General features: G+C 35.4%; 1 protein-coding gene across 4 annotated transcripts in view; it reads right to left on the minus strand.

Annotated features, from left to right (window-relative positions):
* PPP1R12A (protein phosphatase 1 regulatory subunit 12A) overlaps nt 1-24,087 on the minus strand; it is a 71,788-nt gene that overhangs the window by 36,439 nt on the left and 11,262 nt on the right. For all 4 annotated transcript variants that reach the window (XM_017733289.1, XM_008632833.2, XM_008632835.2 and 1 more), the window contains exons 2-8: nt 16,373-16,491; nt 10,023-10,182; nt 8,097-8,241; nt 5,840-5,914; nt 5,330-5,418; nt 5,046-5,203; nt 1,292-1,413 (exon numbers count right to left, since the gene is read on the minus strand). In XM_017733289.1, the coding sequence (XP_017588778.1) occupies nt 1,292-1,413; nt 5,046-5,203; nt 5,330-5,418; nt 5,840-5,914; nt 8,097-8,241; nt 10,023-10,182; nt 16,373-16,491 (868 nt within the window). The remainder of the gene's footprint in view (nt 1-1,291; nt 1,414-5,045; nt 5,204-5,329; nt 5,419-5,839; nt 5,915-8,096; nt 8,242-10,022; nt 10,183-16,372; nt 16,492-24,087) is intronic.

Here is a 24,087-nt window from a genome sequence, read left to right on the forward strand (position 1 = left end):
GCTTTAGATCACATGTACCTGCTATGTTACAAGATAATAATTTTGATATAATGTGCATTTATATTGTAGCTACAAAAGGACCTGAGCTTTTCACATAGTAATAGGAAGATAACTACAGCTTACTTTTAGCCTACACTTTTGACCTAGAAGACCAAAATATAAACCATTAATTACTGTATAATAAAATTAAAAATGTATTGATGATTTGTAGGTTATAATTTAGATTAAAATCAAGCTTATTTCCTCTCTTATAAAAATATCCCCCCATACCATTAAATCACATACCTGCACCTGTTACATGAAAGTATACTTTGTAAGATTAATCACTATTAGATTCTACTGTGAATATGAAAGCATTACCCCAGTAAGCTCCCAGGAGCAAAATACACTACATACTATTCTCCTAGTAGTAAGTCTTTTCTCTCTGCTGTGGCTTCAGTACATCATGGCTACCATTTCTCCTGAACACACTTTTCAGAAGCATCAGCAGAGGGTTACACTTTGACTATGATGTGTATAGAAAAATTGTAATGAATGAAAAATGAAGACTTACCAGCTTACTATCCAGTTTGCTCTGATATTCTAAAAGTAATTTACCAAGTAAAACTAAAGTTCATTCAAATTAACTTTTCCTGTAAAGTTAGAAGCTGTAAAAATTTTCCAGCATGCAATATGGCTTTGCTAGGTGTGGTTTTGAGCTGTGCATTGAATACATTATGTGTCCCTATTATCTAGCTATTCCGTAAGGTCCTACCCATATTGAAACAGGGATGAGACCTACAGCACTTTCTTCTTATTATTTCAGTTATCATTTTCAACTTTCGTGCCAAAGCACTAACTGAATGCTTCAAGGGACTTCTAAAAGGCACTTAGTCATGCCTGCCTCCCTTGAATTAAGTGCATCAGAAATACAGGCACAGAGAGACACTAGAACCGTCGTTTCTAGAAATTCTGGAGGAGTCTGACATAGAAAAGACTTTCAAAAGATGAAGTTTAGCTTCAGGAAACACAAGAACTCCACTCACTGTGCAACAGTTTTTCCTTTTTAGAAGGATTTTACATTCAGCTATTTCATAGTTCTGTATTTTAAATCCCTGTTCAGAATTAAAACCATTCAAAATTTTTAAAAAATGAACAGTTTCTGGGGAAGAACAGAAAGTATTCTAAGAATCTGTACATATTTTCATCCATTCACTGGTTAACCAAATCTACTACTTACACTAGAATCAAAAAAGATACACCTACACAGAAAAAAGAAATAGAAAATCACGAGAAGGGTATTTTCTTTTACCTTCTTAACAGGTGACGTAGGTGCCCCTTGGCCACCAGCTACTGAAGGCGCTGTCACAGCTACTGATGCTGATTGTGTACTTGTGGTATTTGCATTATTAGCTGCCAAGGTTTTGGTCTTATCTGCAAAATATTTACAAGACTTAATCTTCATTTTTCATTCACAGTTTCATCATCTTTACAACACCGAGCTGAATTTCTATCCAACAAATTTGACAGTTAACTTTTTGAACAGCATTTTATTATTTACTCCTCAGTATTTTCTCCCTCATTCCCAATTTGTATCTTAGCTAGGTCCACCTTTTCTGCCAAAAGGTTGTGCATGCAACAATTTTTTTTGATATTCATCAAGTGTTACCACTCAGAGATGCAGAGACAGAACCACAGAATCATTCAGGTTCAAAGTGACTCAGGAGATCCCCATATCCAACCTTCAGCTCAAAGCGGGGTCAATACTGCCTATGGACCAGGTTGCTCAAGGCTTTGATGAGTCACATCTTGGAAACCTCTGGAGACAGAGATTTCAGTCTCCCCAGAACCCTGTATTTTACTAGCTGGCTAACGACTGTAACAGCTGTAACAGTAGGAGGTATGTTAGCATCTAATCTGATCTCATTAATCTCAAAGGCAGGTGTCGAGGATGGTGCCACACTCTTTTTGGTGGTGTCCAGTGATAGGACAAGAAGCAACAGCCATAAACGAAACCACAAGTTCCACCTCAACATGAGAAAGAACACTGAGGGTGGCAGAGCACTGGAAGAGGCTGCCCAGGGAGGCTGTGGAATCTCCCTCTCTGGAGACATTCAAAAACCCACCTGGATGCTTTCCTGTGTAACCTGCTCTAGGTGACCCTGCCTTGGCAGGGGAAGTTGGACTCAATGATTTCCAGAACTCCCTTCCTACCGTGACTGTTCTTTGATTCTGTGATTCTGTAATAGTTAATCGGAACTACAGAAGGTAGGTGCCAATTCAAAGTGAAATATTCATTCTCTGATAACTATGCATGTTGAGTTCAAAGAAAAAATTAACTGTACAGAGAAGCCCATCAGGAATTCTGGCCACCAGAATGAGCTGAGGCAGGGACTTGCCTCTCAGAACACTGATTTTCCATTTGCTTCATTCCATCTTTGTCCCTTGTTTTTCTTACCTACGTTTCACTGTCTACCTACCTAGTCTCTTCTGCTTTGTCCAAATTTCTTCCTCTGCCTGTGGTTTATGAACCTTAACCCTTCTTACACAAACATACAGTAAATGTCATGATTGTGATACAACAACAGCTGTCACTGCCTTTGCTGGAGCTTCATGTTACACCTCACTTCTGTTTTACCTATTCAAACTGCATACTTTTTGGGATGGGATGTTTCCTCCTATCTGTGCAGTATGAAGCAACATGGGGTTCAATCCCCACTGGTTTTGGCCCTACTATAAACACATATTTACATCTACATGACCCATACAGCATAGAAGTAATTAATTTAGAAAGTATGCAAGGTTTTCATGCAGTGTTCTCACAACTAACATTTAAATTCAACAAAGTATTTACCTACAATTAGAAATTGTATAATCAATGGTATTGCTGTTACATACTTGCTTTAGTTATAGACATAGCTGAATAGATGTCTTGAATGTTAGTTATGCAGTAAACAAATACAAATATAAACAAATAGCTTACATGACCAATGGCACATAATGGAAAGTTCTTCTTAAACACAAGTGAAAAAAAAAGGTGGTAAAATTCTAGGTGATAAAAAGCTGAACAAGGCAATGTGGACTGACAGTATGATTTGAGATGATGCACAGGCAAATTGATAGAAATCTGTGAGTAAGTAATGCATTTCTAAAACACAGAAGTTATCAGGAGTGAAAGCATAGAAGGAGAAAAATGGATTTTTCACAACTGTATTCTGAAATTATTTCTAGAACAGCAAGAATATAGTTGTATGCATGGCTGAGCTGATATTGACTAATTTTCAAAAAAATTAAAGTATGTCAAAAAAAGTAAGTTACAAAACCTGAATTGATGAAAATTTTATTTTTTATCTTGTTTCCCTATCCTTTGCAATACGCTACTTTCATATTCATACTTCCCTTCTTGGACTTACGGACAGAAGTGTAATTATTTTTAAACTATATTCTCATGTAACCAAAGAAATGAAATAAAGTTTAAGGAACACCTTTTAAGCATCCCAAAAGATTAGAAATTACTATTTCCAGTACTTCACAACGTTGAACACTGTTAAAATATTCCACAACCAGAATGCTCCTTATAATAGTAAGATTTTTCACTAGAAAGATCTTCCACTACCTTAAGCCGAATAATGGTAAAAAAAGGGAAAGTACAGTCTTGAAACTTAAGAGATGTAGCTCTACAGGGAAAAGCTTAAAGTGTATCTTGCCAAATAAAGTATGATAAAGCCTTGTTGATATTAAAACCCCCGAAGTTTACATAAATTAATTCTTGTGTCACAGTCAAATTTTCCTGGCACAAACTACTGGCAATGAAAAGAACAAGTTACCAGAGTCATAAAGTTCAGCAGACATTACGGTCAGCTCAGTGACAGAGAAATTACTACATGTTATATATTGTAAGTAGTTTGAGTTCAGCAAAGCTCCATAAATAATGGATGCAAGTACACTAAGGTAAAAGAGTAATTACAAAGCTTGATAGACATTTTTTTTCAGCTTCATACTGAAATGCTGGATGAATTCAAAATACAAAAAAATAATTAAATCATAATAGAAAGTTTGGTTTCATAAGTTATTTTACTTCTACCTACATTAAATGCTTATGATAGATTGGCTGGCTCTAAAATATGTTCTTATCTTTTCAGGTGAAAAAATTAGAATGTATTAAAAGGAAAACTGACAGCTCACCAAAAACGGTTACTTATTTTTAGAAGTTTAAGCATAAAATATTAACAAGCTATTTCTAATAACATCCATGTCTATGTATTGTATTGCTGCATTGTAATTTTAATATTTATTAGAATTGAGCATGTATCTTTAAACACTTACTGCCTTAAACTTGTTTTCTGGTTTGAAAGGAAAAGATACCATGCCGTTCTTGTATCAGTACTTGCTACTCTGATAATTGTTTAAGAAAAAAACAACCCACTAATTCCATTTCTCAAGAGAGAAATAGAGAGTAATGTGCATACAACTTTGTATACAATGCAAAACTTTTCAAAGGACATTCCTCTTGAACTGAAGTTATAGATGAAATACCAGTTAACATTAAAATAACACCTTTAAGTTTATCTCAGTACACACTGAAAATATATGCACGATTACTTTATGAATACATGAGCCAGATTAATTGGTAATTACTTCAGGATGATAAGAACAAATGAGAATGTTTGCACTTCTGCTGATCCAATCTCTATACCAGTTCCACAAGCAAATACTGCTGCCAAGTCTCCCTCTCAAATTCGATCTTCTAACTTTTTCAATGTTTCTGACATGCAACTTTAGGCTTATATTAGTCCATCTATTTAATGAAAAATATCAATTGTTAAACAGCCAATCAAGTAAGTTGGTTAATAGCTTTAAGTAGCCACCGATGAAGACATCAATTTGATACATTTGTTATGACTTGACTCTAGACATATATAAACTTGCTTTAAGTAGACTGGAAACTTACTGAAATACAGAAGACTAAGTGAAATGCAACATATTTAACTCTGTATCACGTGATATTAAATAAGTAAATTTATAAAGTAAATATTTAATGAAAGGCAATGCTCCAATTAACATACCTGTCTCTGCTTCAGATTCTGAATCATCATCCTCTTCCTCTTCACTAGAACAACTGGATTCATCCTTCTTTCCTTCTTCCTCTTCATCCGCTTTCTCTTGCTCCAGAGACTCTATACTAGATGCATTCTTTTCGTGCTCCATAATCAGTGTCTCCTTACTGAGTTTGAAAAGAGATGCATTTACTAAGTACTGAAAAATTTACTAAAGCCTGTTAACTAGAACTTTGTGACAGCTTATAAAGTCATCTTTTTAAAGAGCTCATAATTTTTCCTATTTTACTTACTTTTTGAATGTTTTCTGTGTCTGATTATTATCCATGTTGGCTGTGGATTCAATTAGGGGAGATTTCTTTTCACGTTTTTCACTATGCAGCTTCAAAACAGAATGATACAGTTTAATTGTTAGAATGGTATCAGTGTGACAAAATTACAAATGGAAGGAAATCTCTAAATACTACAAACACTAGAATGTGTATAAACTTTCCAAGTATGAATGTTCAAAGATCTAAAAATCTTAGAAACTGTTATCCCAAGTAAGATGCTCATTGTTGATACTTCGGATCATAAAATGCCCACTGGACAAGGCAAGTAGTAGATCGCCTTTTTACTTCCAAGAGTTTTTTGGTCACTATAGCTGACCAAGTAAGGGCATAAAAGACCTTTTGAGATGACTATGGCATCACCTGAATTGAAGACTCAAATTTAAAACTTTGGTTTTAATCAATATGCTGCCCTGAGTTGGATACCATAACCGTATACGTATAATTTTATATATATATACGCACAAGACCTACCAGATTCTGCTTCTTTTGTAACTCTTCTAAATATCCCAGAATATCTTCATCTGCCACATCAAATGCTGTCTGACCCTGGAGGAGGGGAAGAAGTAAAACACCATAGCTGTACAACAGAATTTAAATGTTATTGGACTACGATGTCTTCTCATCACATGATGATGCAGGTTAAAGAGAACATTTAGAGAGAGAAACTGGAAAATATGAATCAAGCTCTACTGCAAACTGTTAGTCTGTCAGTATTTGAAAACAATTTTGCAATATCACTTTTTTTGGGGGGTGTAATTGAAACAAAAACATTTACACCTGATGAGTAAACACGTTTTTAAGTGATAAAGACATGACAATAAAATTGTACTGTCATCTGAAGGAAAAAAAGAACACTATGAATGAAAAGTAGATTGATGAGTATAATTCTCAGTGTTAGTTCCAAACAACTGTTCACAATGGCAGTTGAACAGATGGATCCTGAGCACTTCAGTATCTTGCCCATCTTAGACTATCACAAATACCTTGATTTTTAAAGTTTAAATTATTTAAGCAAGTTACACTAAATTTAAGTAGTCATGCTTTCACATTTTACAGCAAAACTGTATTTTACAATTTACAGTCCTTTTATAAAAGATCTATTACAAAAGCTGTTCTTATTTCTCCTTAGGGTATCATTTCCATGGGACATATACTTGAAGGCTGGAATCTAGGGAAGTCCTAGATTCACTGGCATAAAATTTAGCTGCAAAAACATTCTGGGTGGACTTATGGAAATGTTGGGAGGATCATGACAAGATCAAACTAGTAAGTAGTTCTGTACAATAACCAGTAATAAAAACAGAGTTGTCATTTGAAAGTGGCCACAGCAGCTTGCAAAAATAATGACAGGTGTTCCTGTTTGTCTGTGCTTATTTCAGTTTTTCAAAATGTTAACTAAAGGCAAACTTATTCCTAATTACACTGTGAAGACTATCTTAACTGGTTAGAAAGGATGAACCTTTAAACCACTAATTTTCACATCCGTAAAGCTTCTGATAATACAGCAGAAGCATGTGCACCTTTCAACAAGCATTAGCCAAAACAGCTTGAGGTCTTCTGCCATTTGAGCTACTATCGCAAGTCTATATTTGCATTATGACTACAGTTTTTAATGTGGCCTTCTATTTTTAGGTAGCTATTAGGTGGTAGTTAGACCTACTATGACCACAAAAAGTTACTTTGCAAAAAACTGTTGCAGTTGGAAGGTTACATCTTAAACCCCAATCGGCAACAGTTGATACCTGAAGTCAGGTGCCTAAACAATAACGGCTGAGTTCTCTGAGATGCTACGCACATACAACTGAAACCAAACCCAGAGTTTTCAATCCTCGTATCTCCAAAAGCAAAAATGCTTACTAGCTTACTTAAAAAAAGGCAAATCTTTCCTAGCTTGCAGAGATAAGCCCATACATAAAAAAAAAAAACAACAAACCCCGAGCTGACACCTCTCTATGCCTCCTTTTTTCGTATTCTTGTTCAGTGGATTTGAACATACTTTTATGGGAGTGCTCTCTAGTGTATTACATCCACATTTTCACAAACCCAGTAAAAAATCTAACACATAAATTGGAAGCAGAACAGAATCTATCTGTAAAATACACTACAGGGAGAAGAATGAGAGCTCAGCACTTACACAGTTGAATGAAAAGGTTTGGATCCTTTCGATGACTATGTGACTCATTAATATATTTGTGCCTATTGGGAGCAAGATCAGCAAGCTACACAGGCCATTGCATAAAAGTCGAAGAAATAGAGCTTAGGAAGCACTCAAGTTATGCCCAGGGGGTCCAGAGATGCCCACAAGTTTCTTCCACCACACCCAAATCAGCATAATATAGTGACAATTCTAGTATACCAGCATAAGCTGATTTTTAAGAGTTAAAACACTACCCAAAGGCATCATCTTCAGAGATCATTTTAAAGCCTGAACGCAATCCATCAAGTCACTAATTTTGTACCTCTGAAACGTCAACAAACTCTTTCTACTGTGAATTTCCATGTCAAAGACTGAATGGATCACTTAATATAAAGTCGGCCTAGAAATTAATTTAGACAATCAGAGAATTTAGTTCTGAACACAACCATGCTGATTTGACAACACATGCATTAGATAAAGCTCCACAGTACAGTAAACAGCAGTTTATCATCACTTTTCTTACCCTGGCTTCTAAAGTCACTTTAGAGACCAGAACTTTGTATCTTGACAAGGATTACATAAAAATCCTACCACTTTGTTGACAGCCTCCATATCACAGAGGTTTTCCACTAAAATGCGACATGCTTCTTCTTTACCCCAGTGAGCAGCAGCATGAAGTGGTGTCCAGCCATCATAATCTTTAATATTTACATCGTAGTGAGCCTGTATTAAAAGCCTGAAGAAATTAAAAGAAATAGATCTTGACACTGCTGACAGGGATAAATAAATTTTTGTAAAAATTGTGGAACTGTTCTACGATAATATCTTCCTCCTTTTTTTCTCATGGATATTTTAGTTGGGCTATTGACAATTGATTAATTTTACTTCTCACAGAAACATCTGCCTTTTCATTGTTTAGTAGGTGTGTGTATATATATATATATATATATTTTTAAGGAAAATTAAAGAAAAATAGCCTTTTCCATTTTCTTCTCTATACACTTCCTCTTCAAAGACCATTGTTTCTATACAGTTAGATATTTTTCTCTGTTCATGTAGTAATAGACAAAACCCCTTTTAGGGAAAAGAGGTGTAAAATGTAAAAAATTGTTAGATACAGTGGTTTTTCTATTCTGTTCTAGGAAGGTTCTATTAAAACCTCCTTCCATTCTAAAATTAGCTGCTTGAAACTTTCATCTCCTGTCATTAACTTTTTGCAAAAATCTACTGTTTATATGCTCCAATTGTTCTCTGAGAGGGAGCAGAGCTCCTCAAAGAGAAGACCGGCTGTTCTGCCTGCATTCAGCACTCACATTCAGCATGGTTCTCACATGAGCATCCAAGTGACAAAGGACACTTAACCTAACAAATATTTTTATGTAAAGGGGTAAGGGCTCTCTGAACCACTGTCCATAATAGTTAAAAATCACGTAACAACAAACTATTCTTTTCAAAAAATTCTCTCAGTTTCTCAAGAGCCAATATACTTATAGTAATATCCTCCTGTGAGTCAGCTTCCAGTCTTGCATCCAATTCAGAGCACACATTTTTGATAATTTCAAGCAATCACAAGAATTGCCTGCACATATGTTTTGCCTCTCATAAGGGGAGTATACAGACTGGACTACAAATAACTGAGAGAGCTGAAAAGCACCCAGTTATAGATACAACTTCCTTACAGACACCTGCTACTCTAAACCAAAAATAACTCTTTTCCAACGGAGTAATTTGTCTTCATCATGTTGAAGCATAAGGGTTTTTTGAAACAGAACTCCCATTCAATAAATTGCTCTGAAGACCTTAAAGAAACCAATAATCACAGTCAGGATGTATGCTCATTTTCACTCATGTTACAGTATGTAAGTGCTCCTAGCACTGCTAAAGCAGTCAAATAAATTTACAAGTCATGTTAAAGCAATGTATTACTAATTATGCCTTACTACAATAGAAGAGCTTTGATGAAAAATAAATTAAATCTGTTATGATGTGTACTGATACTACATTAAAGAAAAGCTGTGAATTAGGGGACACCAGAAGCCTAAAGCTTTCCAGTAAAGATTTCAAGAGTCATGATTTTCAACAACATCATCAAAACACAAAATTAAAGTACCTGGTTTTTAACTGTAAAAACTTTTAGCCTGGATTACAAACCCTGCTTTATGTATGGAAATAAATATGGTGTCTTGAAAATATGTAACAACCAGGATGCTAACTGGCATTATAAAAAGGTCTTAAGCTTGTTTACATAGCTGGCTTTAGAAACAGGGCAATTTTTTATCACTGTTCTTCTCTTAAGTATTCAGGCTAAACATGTATACTGTATTCATATTTTATATGACTTAAAATAGAAAGCTAACAACATCATGATTTATGAGTGCTTGAAAACATAAAATCAAGCTTTGAAAATTGATCATTCTAGAGACTGGGATTTTGCAAGATACACTCTCTAAATGTTAGAAGTGCCCAATTAGCATTACATCAAAACAATAAAATATCAAGAAGTTAAATCACACTTACTTTAAGACTTCTGTATAGCCCTTAGCAGCAGCTACATGAAGTGCTGTACCACCAGATTTTGCATGCCTGACATCATTTATATGACCGCTGTTGAGCCACTGTCTTGCATCTCTTAGCATTATTCGTTCTTCTTCTTTTCGAGCTGATTCTATATCAACCCCTAATTCAGACAGGGAGGGGGAGAGGGGAAGAGAACACACGAAATTTTTTCAAATACTTCAGTTCAATTACATAACAAGTTTTATGCCACATTTATGTGACATAATAAAATAAAAGCTAAACAATCTGAATAATGTTCAGAATTAGATATTAATATCTTTTGGAAGATGAATTCCAAGGTTACGGAAACATCCAATGTTGTAAGACAGCTTGCTTAATGCATTTTTTAACAAAAGGAGAAGGCTGGGTGGAAAAAGAATTATAAACAAACAATAATAAAAATCAATCTGCTAAAACTCTTCAAACTCATTCTTTAACAATGTCTACATCACAGTAATAACCACTGAAGTTACCTGTTAAAAAAAAAGAGAAAAAATTCTATTTTTACTTTCTAAGCACCAAAAAATAAGTCTGAGTTGATGTATCTGTACACAGTAGAAAACAGCCAAAGTCGTTTTACAAACAGATCTCTATGGGAAGAGAAAAAGTCTCGATTCTCAACACTGATGGTGTTGAATCTTCTATATTTCTAAAGCATTTCTGGTTTGTCTCCTATCACTGTGACTCGCAAACCTTATACACAAATAGACAACACTTTGGCTATTGCATTTCATAGCTCTACGAAAAAACCATCAAAAACACTGAAAACTTTTTACACTATGTCTCACAAAAAAAATATCATACACCGATGAAAAGGGAGAAACACAGCCTACCATCATAACATCTACAAGTATATGTATCAGGTTAAACAGATGGAAATAAATTCCAGACCCTGAATGGGCAATGCAAGCATGTATTTGCAAGCATTTTTCTAATTACTACTATATGGAGCTAACTTAAGAACAAAGCAGGAAAGAGGTCTTGAAAAGAACAATGCATGAACATAATTTTATCTGTGATGGCTGAATGGTGACAACTCACTAGGAAAAGCAATTTAGAAACTGTGATCATCAAGAGCACAAATTGTATCTAGGTTGACCTCTAACAGAAAATCAGTGGCCCAACCTTCAACTAAATGTTCTTATGTGTATGATTTCTCTAATCTTACACACTGGTATGCAGGGACTTGGGAGATACATACTGTAAAATTTTATGCTAAGGACAATCAAAAGATAAAACTTCTCTAAGTACCATAAAGCAATTGAAGAAAGTTGAACAGTCCGTGTTCTGAGGACTTGACCAAACTCCTAGACTCATCCAATTAATTGACCAGTAAAACCAATTTAGTCTTGACAATTTAGGTAAAAATGAATAGAATTACATTTTATCAGAAACTGATGTAAAACCATAATCAGGATGTTGAGTCTGTAAGACGCAGGAAGACATACAAGGTTGTTGAAGGACTCAGCAGAGGGAAAAGCTGAAAAACTTTGCAAGTATGACAAATATGAAGAGTGAAGACCACGAAATCTGAATCAGTAACACATTGATAATCACATATTCTCATTCCTCGGAAAGCTCCTACATACTGATATGTGAATTACTGCAAATTGTAACTTCATGGGCCTGAGCATCTGTTCACATTTCAGAATGACACAGCAGTGATCAGCAGATCCTGGGACAATACTCTAGAGTACAGTAATTTACATGACAGTGTTGCCTACAAAACACTACTATGCAAATAAATAGTTTCTATTTCATCATCTCTTAGTCACAGTTATGTCCATTCTCTTTTTGCATGCCCAAAGTCCAACTGTGAATCCTTATCAACATGAGTAACCTTCTCCACCTGAAGAATTCAAAAAAATTCCTATCAATGTAAAACTGTCAATGTACGCAGCTGTTTGTTTTGAGGCACTTTTTAATAAAGGAAGAACAGAGAAAAAACTCATTCCAAACCCTGATTTTGTGAGCTTCTAATGGGTCACATCTAAGCATACTTTCCAGACAGGCCAAACGATCCAGGTTAATATGTCAAAATAGCAGTGCTTTTGCAGGAAAAGTAACTAATACTCAATATAGACTGCCATCAATATCACGAACTACTGCATTTCTGAAGCCCAAACAAGATACAATGGTTGCAGAGGAGTAATGGCTGTATCAATACATTATTTTACAAGACACTAAATTTCTCACCGTATTTCAACAGAATAAAGTACCAGAATCTTGCCAATCTAAATAAAATATTCCACATTAATAACTGGCATGAAAATGGGCATTAAACTTTGTGTCATAGAAAAAAAGCTGTGCTCGGAGATAAACTAAATTAAATTCCCATTATTAACTACAGAAAATGGAATGTAAACAGCCTTTATTATACCTTGTATGGGGCCCTTCTCCTTCCTTTTGTTTTCCAGACTCTACTGAGATACCAGGGCAAAAGAAAATGCTCATCATCTGTTTCCAACCCTTTCTCCCTACGGCCCATAGATGGCAATGCGCTGCCTCCCAGCTCAGCCTCAGCCGCAGCAGTCGCTCACACCACCCGTGCACTTAACCTCTGGAAGCCTAACAACTTAAATCATTAATAATTTTATTGCTAAATGCTTCCACTTTTTTTCTGATCAACAAGTGTTACTCAACAGCCCCAAACAGGTTTGAAAACAGTGTGCCATTCAGTGAGCATTTAATGAAAATTCAGCATAAATTTAACTGCTGAATCATTGTTGCAGGACGCCTCAGCCATATAAAGGCATGTTTTATAGATACTGCACGGAAGATCAACCCACTTTTTACTTCATGAAGTGAATGTTTATACACAAATGTAATAGTTCGCATTTTATCCACATAAACAAATCTGAGTTAAGCAATACATCTGGAGAGTCTTGTTACATTACCTATAATTAAGAATGAGGAACATGTGTTTCTCCTTGGAACAGGAGGAGTGATCACTCCGATAGTTACTGAATAAATAGCTACCACACTGTATCATGATTCACCTCACATCACCTCTCCCCACTAACTCACCTCCTGAGAATGCTTCCTATAATTTAAAGTAACTGCTTAAGCAGTTAAAAATAATTTTAAGAGGACATCTGATGATCAACAGCTAAAAAAAATCACTTCAAACCATTATACTTAACCCCACTCGAGCCCTGAGGAGAGAGAACATTTAAAACTGGCCAGGGCTAGCCAGGATCAAAGCCCACATCTCTTTCAAGTCTGCCGGTATTCACCAGGGCAAATGAAAACTTTACTGTTAAAAGACAACTTCCACAGCTCTGTGTTGAAACACTGCAGGGTAGAAACATGACAGATCACACTGAGAAACTAAATAATATTTTTGAGGAAACTAAATGATTTTGAGGATTGTAGTGGCACCTATTTATACATGGGATTGACCAATGCTAAAGATATTAGTCCTAAGGAGAAACAATAAAACAAGTCCTAGAAGAAGGGGTTTCTTTAACACACAGAATGGTTTAACCATATGGAGTGCAAATAAAACAGTTGTTCGGCACTGCTTCGGAATAATTTCCACAAAACACCTGATCTTGCTGTCTGTGAAGTGTTTGTAACTAGGTCAAAAAATACTTGAGTATGTAATTTCCCTTCTCACAAATTACAAAACTAAGCTAGGTTTTAAGCTTAAAAAGTAATTAAGCCAGTAATTTCCCATTGAAGATTAGGGTAGAAAAATATTTTCCTAACTATCAGAGTGGTATGGCTTCAGTTACAGGACAGCTATTCCCTTAGTTCACAATTCCTGCACAGCCCATCATACCAAGTCATGCTATTTGCTCAGCAGGACACAGGAGGACACATGAAAAGGCATCTGACCCTTGGTGCAATTTAGAGGTGCAGCATGTGGGGATCAGAATGACTGAAGAAAGACACTGGATAACAATACTAGAAGATCTCTCTTCTTTAATGGCCAACACTCCTTACAATAGAACTTGTATAACAAGAAGATTATTTTATCACTGACCATCTCCTCTCTAGTCAGATCAGGCCTTGGAGCTGAATGCTAAAATAGGATGAGGAAACATTGCAGATCCTTCCTTTTATTAAACCTGTAATATCACAGAGAACTGAACTGTATTATATTCTATTATTTATTTTTGTGAATTTAATGTCTCTAGAGGCTCCCACATTTTGTCCTGTAATAAGACATGTCCTTAAAATGATACCTGCAAAAAATTGGGCATAAGTACAAACTGATCAGTAGAATGCTGAGTACCTGAGTAGTCTGTTTGGATGTTTCCTATAAAGACATAAGGCTTGCAAAAGCAGAAAAAAGGAGATCTAACAAGTGATTCTCCTTGGACTTCTAACAGAAACGAACAACAAATGTCATCACTTAAATCTGAAATCACAATGAACCTGACTGATCTTTCCAAGCAATCTTTTGCCACCAAACAACTCTGGCTGCCAATATATAGGAAGCCATATTTACAGCATTAACACTGCAACGTTCAAAAATGAACCTACAATGAATGTAGGAACAAACACATGAAAGGGTTGCAAGGCAAAAAGGTTATGGAAAACGCCTACTTAATTTTCACACTGCACATTTTACCTACACAGAGATAGGATATTTTGTCACCCATATATTTTATTTTCAAAATAAATAGGCTGGTTTTCCATTACCCATAACACTGAGCCAGGGTTGATCATTCCACAAACCCCACTGTTAACTTGCATTATCAAAACTGTGGCACTGCTTTATTTGATATGAAGTAGTGTATCATATGGAAGGAATATGAATTATCTCACTGCTGGAGGGATAATTGTATTCAGCTACATGTATAGTCAAAGATGAAACACTCACAATTCCTCACTGTTAATTCCACATCAAGAGAAACAATTAAGTTCCTATTTTAGAACTATTAACTTCTCTAACCACAACATACACACAATTAGGCACTTTCTAGATGATCCTGATAATGACTAAATAGTAATTTTTTATGTAACATTAACATACAATTTAAAGTAATATCTATACTCAAGCTAAGGATGCCATCAGAAGTGCCTAATTAAAATCTTACTGCTGGGACAACTGTCTCGTGATTTAGTAAGATATACACTGTAAGTTCACATCCACATTCATATCCTTTCTATTCCATTCTCATCCACAATCATGAAATACTTCCTTTGATTTCATCTCTGCATGTAAAAGCCCTTAGTTCTTACATCTTCAGACACAAATTTCACAAATTTAGGAGGGATAAAGTACGCCTTCTTCCTTGCTTCTGTGAAACAAGCAAGCAAACCAACTGACATAAAAATGCAAGAGGAAGGAAAGTAAGTTGTCCAAAACATGTGAAATTTAGTATTTTAAAACAACCTAGATTATTCCTTTAGAAGCTAACAGATACATGTGGGAACATGTTGGAACATGTACCTTCTCAGATTTATAAAGACAGTACCACAGACAGTTTATAGTGAGCTTCAACTGTGAAATATGTAAACCTCATGGAAATTTTCAGTGATTTGTGGCATTTAGTTTAGGTTGGTAATACTAATTTTATAATTGGGCTGTTCAAAATCATTTAAACTTGCAAAAGAATAAAAATTAGTGTGTAATGCTGAATATCTGCATTGTAAAAATGAATGTAAAATCCCATAAACAAATAATCTCTATTTTTAAAAAAGCAATAACATATAAGAGAGAGATTTTGGAAGAGTTCATTCCCCAAATAATTCCAATTTTTTACAAAGAGCTAATGCAGTGAATTAGTATCACACATCAGTAAAGCCAAACATTCCAAAAACAACCTTAAAAAATCTAGGCTGAGGCAAACAACTCTTGAGCAAAGACTTATAGTACTGTTAAACAAGAGATCAACTAATTAAAGTAGAGAAATGGTAATACAGACAAAAAATGCACATAAGTGTCTCATCTGATGTTCGTTGTGTATTAACTGTAAAAACTGCTAATCAAATTTCTGTTAACACTACCAATTTATTGAATCAAAGCCTTTGCAAATCCATGGTCTACTTCTGTGTATCAGTAGGTATCTCTTATTTCCCTGCAGATCATGTCTTCCAGTTTCTTTTTACCATTTGCTCTGGGCATTAAATGGGTTTAAGCACATAAATTAAAACTGGGCAAAGCCTCTAACAGTAAACTAGTAACTGTTTAATTATGTAAATCTGTCTTAAGAGATACACACTTAAGCACTGTACATTCTATATTGACAACTCTTTCTAGAACATAGAGTGACTTTAAAAGTCCCAATTTAATCTAAGCTTTCAAAAATACATTTAGTGTCCAATAAATACAACCACCCTTCTGTATTCAAAATTACCTTGTCTATTTACTTCATTCTGAAGCAGCTCTTCCATTGCCTCTTCTTCAGCAATATCTAATGGAGTGTCTCCTTCACTATTTACAGCTCCTACATGTGCTCCTTGACTAATTAAATACCTGCCAACAGACAAAGAAAAAAAGCCTGTAATTAACATAGCAAAGCTGATTAAAAAAAAAAAATAGCAGCCACTAGGATATCATATGCACATGCACAATTAATAGAAAAATTTGTATTAGGTGTAAGTAAAAACCGTTTTGACTGTCTGCAACTTATGAACACGCATAAGTCTTTTCATCCTAATACCCATTAATACAAATAGCCTTCTGGCCTTCAGTTTGCCACAAAGACTCCTGACATGTTTAATACATATCAGGAAGAACTGAAAGAAGAAAATGGCTAGATAAGGAACAAAAGTGATGACAAGGTGATGACAAGGTAAACAGGGATGGAACCGTCAATTCCCATGACCTCCTCTTATTAAACCACTTTTCCTATAACTCACAAATTCAGTGGCACATAATGTTTCTACACCTTTCCAGAATGATGACTCCCAATCTCTTAGGCAGCTCCTTAAAGTTAATAAAAACAAAACCACATGTCCTTCTATGTATTCATAAGGTCAGCTTTTGGTGGGGAAGGAAGCAAGGGGAAGAAAGAAAACACTACTTCACACATTGCAATCCCTGTATGTTTTCTTATTTAATGTGTTACTGTCTCAGGAGTCAAGAATCCAAAATTCTGAATTTCCAATTACATCAAAGGATCAATTCCAACAATAGGTCACAAAAACATTGAATTGTTTAATTCTATTAAACCATAAGCCTATGAAGTTATTGACAAGCTACAGTTAAGGACCAATTAAAATTGATCAATACAGCCCAGTCTTGCACCTTCTGACCATAATATTTCCACTTTACCTAGAAAATTCAATACTTTGAGCCATGACAGAAGTCAACACAAACAAAAAGCTGCAAACATACCTCCCATCTTGCAGAGCTTAATTAATAATTTCCATATATTTGAGAAAACAAAAATCAGGATATACTGAAAAATCAGTCAGCCATTTGGTAACAGGTATATGAAATAAAAAGTGCTTTTTTACGTTTACTATTACAGAATGCCAAATTATGCAGGAGACAGTCACAAAACGAATCCAACACTAATACAAATGCTTTGAAGTACTTAAATGCTGCTTAACTTCTGCCAATTAATTACCATCCTAAATAGTTGGAATCTGTTATCTTTAATCAATAACTCAGAATCACTCTCATATATCTGTATTTTTTAATGTATTACTTAAATAGTACTTGTTACTAAATCTCTGTAATTACAACAAGAAGTGGTAAGAGCTAATAGATCACAAAATGAAAATTAGTTCCCAGAAACGCAACCATTATCTCCTGACATATGCATTACCAGTTGCCACCAACAACTTTGATGCTGGTATACCCTGCTGGTTTTATACTGCTCTTCTTGAAAGAAGTGCTCTAACTCTGACCTCTCTCCAGTTAAAAGATTTAACTTCTGAGGGAAAGAAAAATTAATATGGAGTAATAACGCTTCTCAACAATACCAGTTGGATTAACAGTGAAACAGCCCCCCAGGTCACAGATCAAGTAATTGCTATGCAGGTGTCTGCTAAAACAGGCAAAAGCAGCAGTGGGGAAACCAACTTTTTTACAAAGTCAAAATCAACCACTTACAAAAATGTCTTTATTAAAAAAGTCCAAGTGAATTCTCATGTTCTTTCAATGTTTATGTTCTAATATAGACAGGAAAAAATAATTTTTACGTATTTCTACATAATAGCTCTAGCAGAAAATTAAGCTGCTGCTGTAGAGGAAAATACATATCTCATTGAAGCAGTTGTATTTGATCAACTGGGTCAATAATTTACAGACATGATAAAAGATGGAATTCATAATAAAGTGCAGGGAATGAATAAAAAGCTAGTACAGCATTTTTAAAAGTTATTATTTCTATAGATGGACAAGTTCATCATCAATTGATCCTTTAAAGTAGACTCAAAATGAAGCTGCTTACAGATCAAAATCAGATCAGCAATGCTAGGGGATTAGTAGGGTTGGAGAAGTAGAGTTATCTGATTTTCCTTTTCCAGGTGCTTACAGGGCTTTGGTTTTCCTGGGTCAGCAAAGGAAGGACAGGTGAAGTTGCCCCGAGTTCACAGGCTTTAAAGGGATGGAAGAAACAACAAAGATGAAAGGCAGCACACTCCTTGCCAAAGAAGTGAGAACACTTTTTTCCCAGCCTGCCTTCAGCCACTCCAACTAGGCCTCTCCTCTGCTATCCCTCTCAAAAAATCAGAGTGATCCTCTGAGGTAAATTAAGTGAAAGAACATTATTCACTATAAACCAAGTAACTCAAATGCCAACTATTTTAAAGACATCTTTTAAACCTGGTAACGAAATCTACACTTGTTCTGTTTTCCATATGATTCAGATTACCCTGTCCTGTAAAAGTGTATGCATTTGTTTATTTACAGCACAGCTAGTTTCAGCAAAGCAATGACAGGGTACACATGGTACATGAAGTCAACCCGGTACCTAGAGAATCAAAGCTTTCATTAGAAACTTAGTGCTACCAATGGAAAGGAGAGCAATCATTTCCCATGTGTAGATAACTTGATTCTGCATTGCATACAAAAAGAGAACAGATTGGGTAAACAAGTCCAAGCAAATGATGCCCTGAGTTTGTAGGGCATAACTGAGCAAAAGACAGTACCAGAATAATCCTAAAAATGAGAAGATTTTGATGTTGATGTAAGAAAATTATTTTTTTAATGAATTGTATTTCAAACTAAATGTTAATTAAAACTTGAAGTATGTTTGACTTCAAATAAGGATATATTTGACATTTCAGTTATCCTGGTACCATATACTAAAAATTTCACATGCAACAGTGTATTATTGTGTGTAGGTATATATGCATGCATATTTTAAGGCTTCCATGTTTTGCGAAAAAAACCCGAACAACCTATACAAACAACTGCTTGTATTTTACCTTTTTAAAGTAGATGTTACCTTCATCTGGAAATTTCATCTTTCTAAAGCAAGCAAACATAACTTCATTTCCTTGGTGGGTATTTAATTTATACAGCTACATGTATTCAGTGAAAAGGAAATTGGAGCTGTCTAATAAAAAGTCCAGAACCATGCCTTTTGATATCATGTCTAGAAAAAGGTGCTTTATGTAAACTTGGAAGCAGTGAAAAAGTAAAAACATATAAGATTTCCACCATCACTTACTAAACCTTTTGGTATAGCACTTTAATTTTTATCTTTTGCAATTTACCTGTTGAATAAAGGTCATGTTCAACAGACAGCTACATAAGAATAATTCAGAAAATCCAGTGATCATCTATATAATATATTGGAAGGCGTTCAGTCTAAATCTAAATAGATGACAAGGAAACAGTAGCTTGATTCATACTGTGCTCTTATTTTGAGCTAAAGCCTTCAAGTGTTAACACTGAACCTAAAGGTACCGCTTTTAGACTCTTATGGTCTAAGTACAGAGAACTGTAACTACCCCAGGAATACTAGGAGAGACAAAAGCAGCAAAAGCAACGAAAATAATTCCTGATACTTTTGCCCTGATACTTCCATGACAAGGATTATGCAGTCTGGGTTAAGACTGGAAGAACAAGTTTGTTTTTCAATATCATTGTTTTATGAAGGCAAATATACTTCTAATTCAATTTTTTCTTTTAGGAGTCATTGCTGTATATTCCTCAATAGCTACTGAAAACTGAAATTGACAATTTTGAAAAAAAAAAACAAACAAGGAAACATTTATTTTCTAGAATTATTATAAAACTCAGATACTCCCCAACCTTTCATGAAACATACATTTTAATACCATGAATAAAGGGTTGGAATCTCAGTATATCTGAGACAATAAATAACAACCCTCTGAGATTACTGTACAAAAGGCAAATAGTCCACACAAAAACCAAACCCAGGAACTGGAAATAAAATTTTAAATAGCCACATGGCCTAGATTCTAAATTAAAAAAAAAATACCAAACCAATAAAAACATCTTACAACTGAATTTTGTGTGCGTGTACATCTGTAAACAAAACACATATATAGACACAAAGTAAAAAGAGGAAAACACCTCTCTCTGAAGACACTTTATACACAAAGTTGAGTCCTATCTGTGAATTTAGAATTTAAGAATCTGGAAGATGGTCATACTTGGATAACAGTATACACTGCAAGATAGCATTTTCACATTATTTATCTCAGCACCAGAAAGAGGGGCATATGTTTACATTCGAACTGTGGCCCAGTTCACAGTATCTAGAAACAAGTTTGCAAAGCCATTACAGAAATAATTAACTTGAAGTACTGGCTGAACCTGAAGGTCACCAGAAGGGTGGCAAGCACAGGGAAGGGGCGAGAACTGGCCACTGATTGATTCAGTTCATTACAAACTGCTTACTGAGCTCATTGGAGACTCACTAGTGCAAACAAGTGATCCTATCAGACTGCTCAGAAGACTGGACAGCAGTTCCTAACTCCTAAAATGTGACAAGAGGGACCGGCCTAAAAAAATATTGCATATACATTTAAAATAAACATGCTCGGTGTGGCCTTCCTGGGAAATGGCCTAATTGCTAGTGGGGGCACCAACTAACAGCACAACTGGTCTGCCAAGAACTTTTAACTAATTAGCTAACATTTAAGATTTCAGCTAAACCCAGCAGGTTTAAAAAAAAAAAAAAACATAGATGGTGGAGTTCAAATTAATTCCATGAGTATCTCAACTGAATGATACTAGGGAGCCAGAGACAGAAAAAGTGTCACTGTGTTCATGCAGCTGTGCAAATCCTCCTTTGAAGAAAATGAAAAAAATTTGCCCCACAGTCCACAGGATGTAAAAACAAATCAAAAACTCTAACAACTTTGGAACACATATTTTAATCACCTTTCTTTAAAAAAAATGCCTTTCAGAATTATTTCACTGTTTGTTTTTTTCAAATATAAAGCATCAACACACTTTTTAAAGTACATCTTTGTAAATCATCCAAATTCCCGATAAAAATATATCTATAACAACTCTGGCCAAACAATTAGACCTTCAAGAGACATTTAACAAATAAAAATTATCAAATTTTAACATTGCTATTTCCAATATTTTTTAAAGTTGAAGTACACTAAAACTGTAAAACCTGATTCTTTTCAGACCTTCTATTGCTTTAAATGTCTGGGAATATTTCTTAAAATATTTTCTAACTGTAGAATAGTTTCACTTCCAATCTGAATTCCTAACAATGTTATTAACTCAGAGAGAGGTAGAAATGCTACCTCAAGCTTACTGGTAGTTTCCAAATGTAGTTTTGTTTGGGTCTGGTTTTAACGGTTTGGGGGCTTTTTTTGGTTTTTAACTTTCAGCAAAAATAACACTTAAAGGCCAGGTAAGCAAATGTATACCTACCTGTATGGACAACATATTGAGAAACAGGATTACAGCTTCTATATGAATCTTGAATTACAAGGATGCACTTCTCAAAACAAGATACAGAAGAAAGGCCTGGTCTTCTTATTTTTTCTTGAATGTCTTAAAATAATACAAACCTGATGCAAATCCAGGAGCATTATAGTAGCATTATGCTAAATTCTGTTGTGGAACGCAGTATAAATATGCCCTATGTCAGTGAGCAAGTCTCATGGAAAACATACAGTTGGCTGAATAGGTATGAACAGCCAGTATCCAGCCACCCCTCAATCACTCCCTCATGGACCCTCACACTGTTACACTCACTTTTAAACACATAATTCAAAACCCAGATAAATGTAATAATAAAAAGCCACAACTTCATGGTTTTGCAAATCTATATTGTAATCCCTTCAAGCGTTTGGTGGAGAGTGTTAAAATGTGTGTAATGTGAGGCAGGCAGCTGGTAGGCCTTGCCAGGCATGGAGGAGCCCTGCCTGCCCGGGCAGGGGCCCCTCGCACAGCACCTGCTCTGCACCACAGGGGATGCTGCTCATGCCCTTCAGAGAAAACCAGCAGGTAACTTTCCTCAACCTCCTTTCTCCACAGTTGAGGTACTACTGCAGTTGTCTCTTCTGAATCTATGATTTATAAAAGGAAATGAAGGTACCAAATTCAGTATTGAAGCCAAAACTGTAGAAATTCAAGCAGGCCTAGAATCCTTTCTCCTGCATGATTTTAAGACCAAAGGACAACAAATCCAATGACTTGAAAAACAATAAAGTCAAACTCACAGGGATATCTTATTCAAGCACTCTGCAAAATGCCAACCCACATGGTCAGTCACTGCTGCGCCTCAACCTTCTGCCTCTGAATATTTAGAACTGAATAGAGACCAGCACAAGAAAGACAGGCGTCTGTGACGGCATTTAAATTTAAATCAAATCATGACAAAACTCAGGCACTTTTAAGGTTATGCTGCTTTGCAAAATCCAGAAGATTTTCACTCACATCTTGCTCTTTTGAAAAAAGAATGCTGCAGCACTTTCTAAAAAGGAATGCTCCCCCTATGAGCAGTATCATCAGCTAGTAGCTGTGCAAAATACCAAGTTAAATCAGACCAATTAGGGTTATTTGGCATAATGAGACAATTATTTATCCTGAAATACACGAGTGATGATTTTAAGACAGCTAATATCAACAAGAGACCAGAGGTCAACTTATTATTTCCTCTTGCAGAACACAAAACCCAAGAATTTCTGATAGCTAGAGATGTTTAAAAAAAGAACAACAAAAAATAGTTGAGAAACAAATGGCCAGAAGATTTTAAGCAAATGGAAGGAGACATTTATTTTCAATTTTCATCAGTATAATCCAGATTTCAGCACGTATCTTTTTTTCTAAATAATTAACCAGTTTGCAAAGCCTTTTTTACATCCTTCAATATGCAACAGCTCTTGCAGATAGCATCAAATCCAGCTTGATTCTCCCTCGTGAAGCTCTTATGAAAGGCATCTTGGACTGACACACATCTTTGCTTCGAAAGTGTCAAATACTCCCAAAGCTATCAAAGTAGTAAAACAAACAAACAAAAAATCTTCCTATGTAAACAGCACTTTCTATCATTTCTAAATACTGTACCTATATAAAAAACATATTTATGATTATGAAGCCAACATTCCATAACATACCAACACACCCCTGAAGTTTGCACATAGCTGGCTGTTCCTAGCCTTCACTGCAACTCATAAGCCCAAGGAAGCACACTAAGTAGAATCCCATCTGTCTTCCTTCTCAGTATGCAGGAGCATAAAAGAAACAGTGTAGATAACAGTATCTGATTAGTCTTAGCCCCCATGTGTTCCAAGAAACCTTTGAAAGAAGCCAGCTCTAGAAATACTTGTATGTAGGCGGCCAGCTAAACTTAATCATGCAAAGATGGAACAGGAAAAATTCCTACTTGCAGCATCTGAAAAGCAACTAAGCCTCCATATTTTGCCACATCCATATAGAGGGAAAGGCATTTGAGAGGTGGCAAAGCAGTGTTTAGGTGAAAATAAACAGTGAGTGAAGAAAGTAAAGTAGAAAACACAAAGAAAGCCATATACAGAAACATATGGCCTATTTAAAAAAAACCAAACCAAAAAACCAACAAACCACAGAAAAACTCCCAAACAAACCAGCACCCAAGAAAAAAATAGAAGTGGAGCCTGGCATTGCCAGGAGGAATACAGGGCAAAAATTTCAGCA

The sequence above is a fragment of the Corvus brachyrhynchos genome, unplaced genomic scaffold (genome assembly GCF_000691975.1).
Source record: "Corvus brachyrhynchos isolate BGI_N302 unplaced genomic scaffold, ASM69197v1 scaffold32, whole genome shotgun sequence".
In the NCBI taxonomy this organism is placed as follows: Eukaryota; Metazoa; Chordata; class Aves; order Passeriformes; family Corvidae; genus Corvus; species Corvus brachyrhynchos.